At 27.8% G+C, this 14,333-nt stretch overlaps 1 protein-coding gene across 1 annotated transcript; it reads left to right on the top strand.

Moving 5' to 3' along the window:
• The first annotated feature begins 2,871 nt into the window (after nt 1–2,871).
• LOC139425447 (protein FAM200C-like) lies at nt 2,872–4,038 on the top strand. Its single transcript, XM_071180351.1, has 3 exons — nt 2,872–3,028; nt 3,136–3,509; nt 3,670–4,038. The coding sequence occupies exons 1-3, from the start codon at nt 2,872–2,874 to the stop codon at nt 4,036–4,038; spliced, it is 900 nt and encodes a 299-aa protein (XP_071036452.1).
• The last annotated feature ends 10,295 nt before the right edge of the window (nt 4,039–14,333 follow it).

Here is a 14,333-nt window from a genome sequence, read left to right as displayed (position 1 = left end):
CTATGAGAAACAAAAAAAAAATTTACTTCTTTCACAAGAAAATAAAAAGGCGGATAAAAAAAAAATTCTCATTTGACCATCTGCAGTAATTAACAGGTTTTAGCAAATTTACAAACATTGTACATTTAATTTGTTATTTTATTTCCTTGCTTAATTATTCAGTTTATATAACAATGCATTTTATTGTTTCTCCTCTTACTCATATCTTTAATAATTTAAATTTGATGCGAAAAAACGTTCAACCAATATTCTTCATTACGCTCAATCTGGATAAAGAACCAAGTTGCCTACAAAATGCTTTTCCACGTGATTTCTATGCAGCTACCAAACTTTATATCAACTCATCTTTTCTCTATGTTCCATCCTGAAGACTACTGCTCGTCTGGTGATCGTCTGGTCTTTAAACAGATCTTCTGCTGTCTGTCGGTTCTGCCGCCCTTTGAATTTGAGCTCTGTACCTTATGTGATTGCTTCTGCTCATCGACTCAGTATGCAATGCTCATAATCGTTGCTTGAATTAAACTGCAAAAATTCAGGATCAAATTACAGTAAAAAGTACCAGGGTACCCAAGATGCGACATTCGCAAAATTTATTTTACAGTAAATTCCATTTTTAATTTTTTTCCGCAAATTTTACATTAATATTTATTTTTTAAGAGTGATTCAGTCATTTTATAGTAAATATTGCTATAAAAATTTCGGTCTATAAGATTTCTTCCCATAAAACTTAGGGTAAAAAGGGATCTCACAATAAAATGCACAGGCACCCTGAATACCGGTACTTTTTACCATAATTTACTTGGTGCCCTCAACTAGTAAGCTGCTGTGGCTGACGGCGATTTTCAAGTTGTATGCGAATGGGCTTTCGGAGCCCGAGGAGCTTTAGCTTAATCCTCTTGCCTACCACCACCATTCTATTTTTTAAAAATTTGTATATTTAATCTTACGTTTAATGTTATTTATTTCGATGATATTTTATCTGATTTTGATATTGAAATATTTGATGTGATTTTGAGTTAAATATTAGTAGTCATTCACTCAAAAACGGGTTGGCTGTTCAACAACGGTTATGTGTATACATAGAAAAAAACTTTAACTTTACATGATATTTAATAAAATAAAGTCAACAAAAATCCCTTTTTATTGTAAAATTATTACTCTATTTCAGAAAATCCTTCTTACTAGAAAACTGTAAAATAACTTTGTTTCTTTTGGTGATTAAATATTCACTGAACTAATCGAATCTTCTTAGACAAACTTGTATGTAAAAGTAATAATTAAAGTCATATTATAACTTCATTATAAATTTCGATTCTTTGTAACACACTTTGTTAGTTGAAAATTCAATTATTCTTAAATATTTTCTTCCACATTACCAAACCTGTAATTTGTTTCAAATGTATTTTTCTCGATCATAATGTAATCAATTTTTTTCTTAAGCTGTCTGCGAAAACTACTTTTATTTAATTTTTATATAGTAAATATTTTTTGAAGCAAACTTTACTAGTTAATTAAATTGCAAATGATTTTTTTATTCTAATTATCATGTAAATTCTCCAATGCTTGAATACGTTTATCTAAATTTAATGTATATCATAATGGAATATTTAAAAATTTATATATTTCTATCAGGAACTTTGCTTTTTTAGATCTAAAATGTAATATTTTTCAGAATTAAAAAATAATCAAATCCTAAAATTAACAGTTGATGTTTTTAAAGTAATTGATAAACGCATCTGCATTAATGTATATAGTGGGGAGCTGATAGTATGGATATTCAGTTACTAAAATGAACTTCTTTGACTTATGGGGAAATATAAAGTTTCCACTAATTTAGATCAGAAAATGCATGGCTTAAATTTACATATAAAAAGCGACAAAAATTAACAACATGCTCTTCAATCCATGTCCAAGAAATCGAACATTATGGTTTTTTTGTTAAATTTTCCTTTTAATTGCAACTTTTATTTNGTTTATATATTTCTATCAAGAACTTTGCTTTTTTAGATCTAAAATGTAATATTTTTCAGAATTAAAAAATAATCAAATCCTAAAATTAACAGTTGATGTTTTTAAACTAATTGATAAACGCATCTACTTTAATGTATATACTGGGCAGCTGATAGTATGGATATTCAGTTACTAAAATGAACTTCTTTGACTTATGGGGAAATATAAAGTTTCCACTAATTTAGATCAGAAATTGCATGGCTTAAATTTACATATAAAAAGCTGCAAAAATTAGCAACATGCTCTTCAATCCATGTCCAAGAAATCGAACATTATGGTTGTGAATGTTTAATGGTCTAGGCCTTGGCCAAGGTCTAGGCCAGTGTTTCCCAACGTGGGGCCCACGCCCCACTGGGGGGCAATTTGATTGTTAATGGGGGCAATTCGAGAATGGACTCGACACGAATTTAACCCTTTTGCTCCGGGCCATTTAAATGCAATGCTAGATTTCGGTGCCCATATTGAAAGAAAAAATGAAATTCCTAAATAATTGCAGTCAATAAATATTCGAAATTCTTTTGACGAGACCAGAATACAAGTATCAACTGGGTTTTTGGCGTCGTCAAGTTAACCTCCCTGCAGCAGACTCCGAGTGGGCTTTCAAACTTTTAAGAAAAATTTTGAAAAGAGGACAACAGTAAAGTCTCTATTTACTGCTCACACTTCAACTCATAATCGTATTCTTGTGGCTAGTTATCAAATTTTTTATTCATCGCTAAATCTGAAAAAAATCATACTACAGGAGAGAATTTAATAGAACCGTCAATATCAGCATCTTTTAAAACGGTTCTTGAAAAAGATGACAAAGATGTAAAAGCTATGCCACTCAGTAACAATACTGTTAGCAGAAGAATAGACAAAATGAGTGAAGATATTGAAAAACAACATGTTAAAAAGATGAAAACAACAAAATTCTCAGTACAAATGGATGAATCAACTTGGATAGACAGTGTGGCAGTATTGATAACTTACGTAAGATATATTGATAAAAGGCATTTTGCTGAAGAAATGTTGTTCTGTAAAAGATTAGAAAGCACCACTACCACCAACGATATATATAATTAGCTGAAAAAGTATATCGATGTCAATAATCTACCAATAAATACATAACATTTTGTGCTGCAGATGGTGCTCCTAAGAAAAATGGCTTCTTAAAATTGATGAAAGATGAGAATCCAGAAATGACTCTCGTACACTGCGTTATTCGTAGGGAAAACTTGGTAGCTAGAAACATCTTGCCTGTTCTAAATGAAGTACTACATTCAGTAATAAAATGCATCAATGATATTAAAGCTAATGCTAAATGTGAGCTTCTCTTCAAGCTATTTTGTGAAGAACAAAATGCAGACTATGTGAGACTTTTACTTCACACTGAAGTAAGATGGCTCTCTAAAGGGAACTGCTTGAAAATATTTATGGAACTGTTTGATGTTCTTAATGATTTTTTAAGCGACAAACCTAAAATGAAGTATCTGTTAACAGTCGATGATAAAGCATTTGTGAGTTATTCAGCCGATATCTTTGAAAAAACTAAATATATTAAATAAGCAACTTCAAGGAAGAAATAAAACTCTTGTTGGTGCAAAAGCGAAGATATTTGATTTCATTACCCTTATTGAGTTATGTCAGATATATATTAATAACAAAAACTTTGAACAGTTTCATTGGCTCCAAAAATGTGAAGTAAATAATACCGCTTTACTTGTTATTGTCGATTATCTGAAAATTCTATCGGCAGATTTAGAAGAAAGATTCATTGATTTAAAACAAATTGATTTTCCAACATGGATGATGCAGCCAAAGTTAGTGGATTTGACTGATATATCAAATATGCAGTATCAAGAAGAACTCGCAGAAATGCAAAATGATGAGTCAGTTAAAACTTTATTTAATATAAAGGTAGTGATGGCATGGCTTTGTGAGGAAACAGAAATCAAATACCCAAATTCAACCAAATGTGCAAGAAAACTATTGCTACCGTTTCCATCTTCTTATTTAGCTGAATTTGGATTTAGTGTAGTGCTGTAAATGATTTACTGCTAAAAAAAGAAATCGTCTGGATATAACACGACGGGGATACTTGATACTATAGCTAACCAAATTGGAACCTAACATAAAATCTCTGTGCAGCAAGGATCTCACTAAATTAAAATATTAAATTATTATAGAAAAATCTTTATTAAAACTATTTGAATTTTAGTTTTTCATTATATGTTTTGAAAATTTACTTACTGTGTTTCGTTAACAATTTCCTAGTTTTTCCTTCCTAAAACCTATCATTTAAGTTTCTTAAGTGAACAATTCAATTTTTTAATATTAAAAATTATGGATGTGTTACATGGGGGGGGGGCAAAAGAATTTTAGAATGGCTTAGGTGGGGCATGGCACAAGAAGGTTGGGAAACACTGGTCTAGGCAGTCAAATATTTACTTTGAAAGGCTACAGACCGAGGCACATGTCTGTTAAAGAGGAGTTTTGACTGGTGTGGCGTAAGGCGTGGAGTTGGTTGTAATTTTATTTAAATAGAATCTAACGTGCTGACACAGTAATAATTACTTAAATATTTTAGTGATTATTTTATACCATTTCTCTTTATAAGTACCTAACTAAACAATTTTTTGAAAACGAAAATAATTTCGAATTTTCAGTTAGCTCATTGCATGTTTTTTTTTTTTTTTTTTGCTAAATTTTCTTTTTAATTGCAATTTTTTTTCTCATTCCACACCTTTCAAAAGCTAAAAAACAATACTTTATCAGTATTTCCTAAGGTATAAAAATTAATTAAAATATATCAGCTTCAGACATATCAGCATAAGATTAAAGAAATTTTTATCGTGGATCTAATCCAGATGCTCTCCATTCTATAAGATGTCCTGAACATCATCCCAAACCCTTTGAGTTGATTTTTATCTCAAAAATACTGAAACGAGTAGTTGCGAAGAAGTAGTTTTTCTTTTGTGTTGAGAATTTATGTTATTACATTATGTAAATAAGATTTGCTCTAATACTTGGATCCTTTATATTCATGAAGTTTTATTTCCAATCTTTCTTGGAAATGCGTTTTTTTCTTCCTCTCTCTAGGTTCCAGTCTTTTATACAAATTAAGTCTGGAAGAAATGAAAATATTGTTGAGTTACACTGCTCACTGTATTTAAACGATTTTTGTAGGTTTATGAGGATAGCATTTACTTAAAATGATGTATTAATGAAATTTCTCTACTTACTAAATAGTTTAATTCTAGCAATCCTTGCCCTGCTAGTTTCAAAAATGTTTATTATTTTAAAGCAATTCAGCGTTTTGAAATTATATAAATTTAAAATATGAATCAAATATTTTTAGAACATTTTTTTAAAGAAAGCAGAAATAGATATTCAGATTTACGAAAATTAAATAATTAAGTTAATTGCCTTCACCTTTTTTTTCTTCTTCTTAATGGCTCCACTTTGCTTGCTGCGTTCACTCACCCCCTAGTTTGTTACCCCCTAAGCAAACCTCTGTATTGCCTTTGCAGTTCTTTTCGGATTGCTACGCAAGTCGATCTAGTTCTTTGCTCATTCATTTCATACTTATATATTTTAGTCGAGCTAAGTTGGTACTCTGGAATGGTTATTATTCCTCAAAAAATATGCATCCTTAAAATCATTACTATTTGATGTAATATGGAAACAGTAGCGTAAAATCACTGCGAATTAAGTCAGAAAGCATTCCAAAAATTAAATGAAAGCTTTGTTTCAACTTAATAACTAATCCAATGTCCATAGACACTCTGATAGGTATGCTTTAAAAAAAAGGAAGTTTCCACCAATTTCGGTATTTAGATAAAATAAAATTTTTACAGTGCTTGTTGTCAAATTTTTTATTTACTCTTTCACTGCTGTAGTTTTTATTTATTTATTCATTTATGTTTTTTTCAATGAAAATACAAATTTTCATTAAAAAAAACATTAAAATTAATTTAAGAGCTTCGTTAGAAAAGCATTTTGTTTAAAAAAAAAACAAGGAAATTTTTAGTAGTAATATATTCACACTAGTTCTTTCAAACAATTATTATTTTGTCAATTTTATATGTATTTTTGCATGCTAACTATATTTCGGTACTTAAAAATGTATTTGTAACAGTTTTATACTTCAGAATGTATTTGTTACAGTTATATATTTTAGAATGTGTTTATAACAGTTTTGTATCTAAGTATAATAAATATATAATCCCTTATCGTTTTTAAAAACGCATATCCAAATGCTTCATTGCTGCAATGCTCTTTCCTTTTTCTTATTGTACACTACTGTAATTAGATTTTCTTTTCTACAGTCTATGTTTCTTAGATAAAATAAAAAGGAAAGTAATGTAATAAAAATAAAACATTGGTTTCTAAGCTGGGAAAAGAGAAAAATTCATTTCTAAAGTCTTCATTTAAAAGTTAAAGCATTCCATTGAACAAGATTTTGTAATAAATGATATTACCCCTCAATAATTGGACAGAGAAGTAAATGTGGTAATTTTGGGGAGAAAACATCTGAAATATTGAATATTTCAATAAGGAATCGCTCCCCATTATTTGTCGGTGTCGTTTTAATAAATCTTGTAGGATAGTACAAGACGAAATCTGAGGAAAATTCCTTTCAAAATAGTCGCAAAATATTCCATCTAATACAATTACTGTCATAGCAGTTTAGATTCAAGCAGAATCTAAAGCAATGAGATCTTAGCAGAAATCAAAGAGGATATAAAATCATAATATAATTTTAAAACTTCTCTTAAATATAAATATTTACGAATGTATTTTGAAAACAGTAGCAAAACATTCAAAATAATGTAACTTCTGTAATAATTTTAGAGTGGATAAAATCATATCATAAATTTATAGTTTTCTTTATATTTAAATGCTCACTAACTCGTTTTGGAAATAAATAACAAAACATTCAAACGAATGCAATTAATGTAATAATTTCAGGGGATATAAAATAATAATAAAATTTTAAAACTCCCCTTATACTTAAATATTTATGAATGCATTTTAAAATTAAGTAACAAAATGTTCAAACTGATGCAATTACTGTACCAATTTAAGAGGATATAAAAACATAACGTAATTTTCAAACTTTAGTTATATTGAAATACTTACAAACGCATTTTAAAAATAAGTAACAAAACTTCTAAGCTAATACAATAACTGTAAACATTTTACAAGATATAAAAACAAAACGTAATTTTAAGGCTTCACTCGTGTTTAAATATTTACGTACGCATTTTAAAAATAAGTTATAAGTTTTTTTCAATTCAATGCAATTACTGTAATAAATTAGGAAAATATAAAAACATTAGATAGTTTTAAAATTTCCCTTATATTTAAATATTCACGAAAGCATTGAAAAATGAGTAACGAAAAATTCCAATTAATAAAATTATTGAAATAATTTCAGTGAATATAAATTCGTAACATAATTTCAAAACTTCCTTTATATTTAAATATTTACGAATGCATTTCGAAAATTATTTAAAAAAAATTTCAAACCGATGTAAATACCATAACAATTTTAGAACATAGAAAAATAGAACGTAATTTTAAAACTTTTGATTTACTTAAATATTCACGAATGCATTTTGAAATTAAGTAACGAAAAATTAAGGAGATTGCTATATTAATTTCAGGGGATGGAAAAATCATAATAAAATTTTATACCATCCTTCACATTTAAATGTTTATGAAGGCATTTTAATAATAAGTGATAAAAAAAATTCAATATAATGCAACTACTGTGTTAGTTTTAGGGGATGTGAAATCATAACGAAAATTTACGACATCCTTTATATTTTGATTAACATTTACGGACGCATTCTGAAAAGAGGTAACAAAACATTCAAACTAATGAGAATACTGTAATAATATTAGATAATATAAAACCAAAACACAATTTTAATCTTCCTTTAAATTTAAATATTTATTTCTGAATTTCGAAAATAAGTAACAAAATATAATTTTTTTAAACAAATGATATGTTAACATTACTCATAAAAATGTTTTTTTTAACATAAAATGACAAAACACTTTTATCGATAATAACATCATTCATTGTTAAAAAAACAGTGGTTCTTTTGGTACTTACAACTTTAAAAATGGTAACGTTAACACTTTGTGTTAAGTTTGGCAATAAAGCATTAGATGGGATAATTTTAGAATTAAATTTTTATTTTCACGCGATAAATAAAAAAAATTGCCGAACAAAATTAAAATTTTTGATGATATTGGATAAATGTGTTAGAAAAGCAATGTTATCTTTGAGTTTGTTCATTATTAAAGTAAACATCCCATTGCGAAAATATTTTTAGCACAGACAAATTTTGATAAGAATATGCATTAAGACAACCTTTTAAGTTCAAATGAATAGGTTTAAACAAAACTTTTCTTTTATGTCGTTCATTTTAGTCATTCCAGTGTGAAAATATTCCGCATTCCATTCATACAGACACAATTAAACTTGACTTAATGATCTTAATGATAAATTACTTTCCTCCAACTTTGTCAAATATATAATAAAACAATTTTGATAGCTTGGAATGTTATATTTATTTGTCAACAATTTTTGAAGTATTGTACAAATTGCCAGGTTAAATTATATTAAAACTTTAATATTTTTACTACCTGCAAATAGTTTTTAGGGATAAACTTCGTACTTTTACAAGGATACAAAAATTTCTCATGGAATTTACATTGATTTTTTGGAAAGAATTTTAAAAAAATACTACGATTTTTTTCTTTACAGCTGAAAGACAAATATTCAGTGATAAGTTGCTTCAGAGTAATGATACACACATAAAATTCTCAGACACCTGGCTTGTATATCAAAAGTTATTCTGATATGAAACCGCCAAGTAAATTGTAACAAAAATTCTTTAATATTACAGAAAATTTCAAGCAAAGAATTCGCCGATGATTTTCTGTATGCTAAAGAATTCTGTAAACAAAACCATACGTAAAATCTTCGTATAGAACATTTCTTTCTTCAGTAGAGCGGAAAACGACCCATACAGCAACAATTTTCCGTAACGATTCCATACAATTTCCATACGATTTTTTTCTTTACAGCTGAAAAATGTATATTCAGTGATAAGTTGATTCAGAGTAATGATACATGCCTAAAATTCTCAAGCACCTGGCTTGTATATAAAATGTTATTCTGATATGAAACCACCAAGCAAATTGTAACAAATATTCTCTAATATTACAGAAAATTTAACGCAAGGAATTCACCGATGATTTTCTGTATGCTAAAGAATTCTGTAAACAAAACCATACGGAAAATCTTTGTATAGAGCATTTCTTTCTTCAGTAGAGCAGAAAACGACCCATACAGGAACAATTTTCCATAACTATTTTGTAGGATCAGCCAAATGTTTCATCTTCTTCCAAAGGAAGAAAGATAGTTAGGGCAACAGTTCCTAGGGAAATCCTCCTCCGACATTACGGATAATTCTCTTCTGGAAGTCCTCCAAAAATGTATCCTATGAGTATTCCTTGGTAGTCGCAATTGAGGTGACGATGATTCCAGTTACTGCTTGCTTTTATGAGACTCACTGAGTGATTCAGTTATAAAAAAAATGGTGTGCCATTGGACATAACATTACCTCGTTCTATAATAAACTATCTGCAATTTCATTACTTCAAGCGAAGTTCTTTAAGTTTGCAGTGCAAGCTTTTTCTGTAAGTAAAAATAATAACAAAATTTATAAGGCATCTACTATTCAACTGATTATTCAATATATTATTCAAATTTTTAAAAAAATTGAAGTTATTTCTCTTATTATAATATTGTTGTAACTTCTAAAATTAATATCAATAAAGTAAAACTCACTTTTCTAATGTTCAATTATCAATTCGGAAGTTGAAAACTTTTTTTCACTAAAGCTATCGTTTAAAAATATGAATGAAATCAAGAAGAAGAAAAGAAATTAAGAAAAGAAATCAAATTAAATGAGAAAAAAGAAATGTAGCGAACAGAAGAGAAGTATAGAAGCAAGCAAGCTTTAGATTGCCGAACGCTAAAAGTACTATTAAATATTTTGTTTTGTTTATAAATTTCAATTATTTTACAAGGTTAGGTACTTAGTTTAATAATTACTTGCGGCTGTTTATATATGACAAAACGAGAAATTATTGGGATATTTTGTGAAACCCAGAACATCGAATACGTTGGTTCACTAAAAACCGGAATAAGTTAGACTATTAAAATAAATCTGCAAATCTTTATAATAAGCATTATTCTAGTTATTCTATTAAAATATAAACTGCATGCTTTTGATGAATATTATTTAAATTTATGTATATTTTTTAGGAGTAGAAGACTCTTTAAAAAATTCCTTTTTAACGTCGTACGTTATGCAAGTCTAAAATGTAGAATAATGAAATTTCAGGAATTAAAGGTTGACTATTTTAATAAAAGTTTTTCAAAAAATTACTTAAAATGCATCTTACTTAAAGATATGCATTTTATTAATTTTATTTGCTAAAGTTGCAATAAATAAGTTTTATAAACCATAAATATTTAAATTTTCCAGAAATGTTGATTTTCTTATATTAGCTGTAAAAAAATTTAGAAAATAGCAATAAAAATATTTATTAAAAAAATCTCCCTATTTTTAAACGATAGTTAATGACTTGGAGAAATTTATGTTGCATAGATAATTTGCCATTAAATTTGAATTATCAAAATTAAGTTGACAATGATGAGTAATTAATGGTAAATGTTTGATCGAATGATGTATTATGTGTACAGATCATCAAAATTTGCATGATTACTATATAAAACTTTAAGATGCTTCTGTTAATTGTCTCATCAATTATCTCTTTTTTTCTGATAATCAAACGAATTTTAATGTTTTGTACACCCACCTTCATCAATAGTAATTTATGTGATATCGTAAGTACTTTTGTTTTTATCTCCGTTATATTTTAATTTACGATCCTCAATACAATTTCATTGGACCCCACAAAACTTTTGCCTCCAGTCATGCTTTTGCTCACCTTGAACAAATGCTATTTAAAATTATTGCTAAATGAAGAATGTAGTATTATATTTTCTCTTTCAGATGCTGTCGAAGTTAATTATATAAAAACGACAAATGAAAGTAGGAAGGACCGAATTCAATGTTTAGCCAAATGAAGAAATGTTTACAAAAATTGTAAAAACGATATATGTACTTCAAAAAAAAAATATAACACTTGCGTCTTATTTGAATTTTATACCTATCCCTTACTAGCCATTTTTGTCTACATTTATAACACGAGAATAAAAAATCAGTGCCATAAAACTTATATTTTATGACGTTTACGTTGTCTCCCGTTGGCAGCAAGTAAATTTTAAAATATTAATTTACTATCACTAAATTTTTAAAAAAATTATCAGTGAAATCCAACTAATTGCAAAATGCAGAGTATTATTAGGAAAGAAAAAAACGAAACCACAACACAAGCCTTCAGAAAAGTTAATTGCTAATATCTATTTTCTTTTTTTTTTTTAGAATGGGTTAAGAGTTGGATGTTTGATACTAATAATGAAACAATCAAATGTTGGCTCTGTTGCTTTGAAGACCACAAATGGAACAAAATAAAAATGTCCTTTAAAGATTCTTCTCATCCTTCCAATTTCCTTTCATGACGTGAACGGTTGTTACTGCGGATATTTACAATTCCTACAGAACACCCTGTGAGAAAAATTGTTAACTTGAGATAAGACCCTTCGAGATTTGAGAACTTCTCCTCGGGAGCTCCAACGGAGGAAATTTCGCTATATAAGGATAATAGTTTGTACAGTTGACATCTAATAATATGTTTCCAATTGTGCTTTAAAAGATTGGGTATGTCGTGTGAAAGCGAATAGCGGTACGAGACGATGTAGCGTATTACTTTAACCTGTCGAGGAGGCAGAGAGTTGCATACTCATTGTGTAGTCATCAATGTGGAATGTTGATGAAAAGATATTCCATCAGCTGAGATCAAACCAGGGACCTTAGTGTTTCAAGTCGAATTCTCTAATCATATTGACAAAATAAGCTCTCCCAACTTAAGTGATTTTAGTAGCTTTATATAGTTGCAAGAATTAACTCATTGCTCCGATTCATTTATATGAAACAGTCCGGTGAATCATAGAACATGTTACTAACATGCAATGCTTTTTTACATAAAAAGAATTCAGTCTTACGACTGATGAGAACAAAATCAAATTGTTCTGTTTATTGTCCTCTAGATATTAATTTTTGTAAGTATTTCAAGGAAAAAAAATCGCACTTGGCAAATAAAAGTTGTATCAATGGTTATCATTCATAGAATCTATCTCAATGACTACAGGCTTTGTCTGTTTTACAAAAAATGCGTCGTTTGACCGATGATGGTGCAATTTTATCTTAATTTTTCATAGTTTTGAAAACAGAAATTTTTCTCAACAGGAAAGTTATTAAAATATTCTGTTTTTAACAGATTCTTTAAGAGTGAAAAGTATACGTTGTGATTATTAGGATTGTTAAAAATGGAGAACAGTAAATGCAGTTTTTATCTAGCAATTAGGAAGCACTATAAAAAGTGTCTAGGCTCTAAACCAAATTGAACTTTTGAAGCATTTTTAAAATTTAGACTTTAAGCCTAACTGAGCATTTAAAGTATTTAAACAATATTTTTGTTTTCAAATAAGGTTTTAAAAAGTGTGTATCTCGAATACCAGAAATAAATTTGTCAAAAATCAAACTTAGTGTCTCAATTTTAACTGAGAACAATTAAAAAATTCTTTACAAACTTGTTTTCTTGAAAGTATTATTTACATGCTTTTAAAAGAAAATTTGAAAAAATTGTAAAATTATAAAACAAAGATATTTTTTAAAAAATGTAAAAAATTAACAAATAAAATTCAAATTTTCACATTCAAATTTCTGATTGATTTTTTATCCATTCGCTCTTCATCTATTTGTCCTCATCTTATTTAAAATACTTTAAAAAAAGAAGGAAAAGAAAATGTTAAAACCTAAATGAAAGAATGAATATGTATCAGGTTTACGAAACATTCTTTCACATTTTATTTGAGAAACTGAAACAGTAAATAGTATGTATTTTTTCCTCAAGTAAAAGATAGTTTCTTGAATTTTATTTTAATGCTTTTCTTCATATGCGTGACACGATTTTTTTTTATTTCTTTTCGTTTCAAAGCTTCGTCTAACTAGTCTTTAGTCAAACAAAGCTTCATGAAAATATAAAAATTCAGAAGCGCCACTGCTTAGATAAGAGGATTAAATTGAATAAAAGTAACAGTTTGTGAATCTCTTATGAGAATTTAAATGTATTAAGAGTCCAATAAATTGAGATTCATTATAAATTTAAATGAAGCTTCTTTTAGAAAAGAACTTTCCGAAAAAATTTTATTTTTCAAAAAGTAAAACATTTAAAAACTTAACTCATGGGTTTTTCGTTTTTCGGGTTATTCACTGCCTTTTCTTATCAGTCCTCAGTTATTACAAACTTTTTATTACTTGCTTAAAAGAAAAGGAAAAAATGCTTAACTAAAATTATTGCTGTGTTTTAAGCATTGAAAATAAAGCATATCTATCCGCAATATATTTACATAAAGTATACGAAATAAATACTCAAAAATACATAACACATATTAGAACATCATAGAAAAGATTATAAAATTACGTAAGTTTGTAATTCAATAATAATTCAACTTTAGATATAAATTTGGAAGAATAAAATCTCTTTACATATAATTCCCTAATTCAAACTTTTTTAAAAACGTTTCTACACTTGTAGCAAAATGCATTCTTTACTATTTTATTCTTAGTTTAATAAAATTAATTAAAAACTGCTTTGCCACTACGGTATGTTATTAATTTAAACATATGTAAGAATTTTGTTAATCATTAAATGATAATTTTAAATACTGGTTGTGAAATTCTAGAAATACGCCGCCTATTTAAATCATTATGGCATTCTTAATTTCTTTAACACTGTAAAAAATACCCAACAAAAATACTAAACTCTTTGTCACAAAAACAGATCACACGCTTTGTATATTTAGGTCTGTATTTCAGACTTCAAGATTTTTATGTTGCTAGCTATTTTCTATAATTGTAACTTGATAACAATTAATGGATGCAATAATATCTTATAAAATCTTTTTTTTAATATAAAGGATATTTTTCATGTTTTTACTGCAGCCAACAAAAAATTATTTTGAAGAAATATTGAATGAAGCCAGGTCCTTGAACATATTTAACACTAAAAAAAATTTAAAGATCTGCAACAGCACTTTTTTTTAAAAAAAAATAGGGCTATAACAA

This window comes from Parasteatoda tepidariorum, chromosome 4 (genome assembly GCF_043381705.1).
Source record: "Parasteatoda tepidariorum isolate YZ-2023 chromosome 4, CAS_Ptep_4.0, whole genome shotgun sequence".
Lineage (NCBI taxonomy): Eukaryota > Metazoa > Arthropoda > Arachnida > Araneae > Theridiidae > Parasteatoda > Parasteatoda tepidariorum.
Note: the sequence above shows the minus strand (reverse complement) of the source record. Positions and strands in the feature narration are given on the sequence as shown.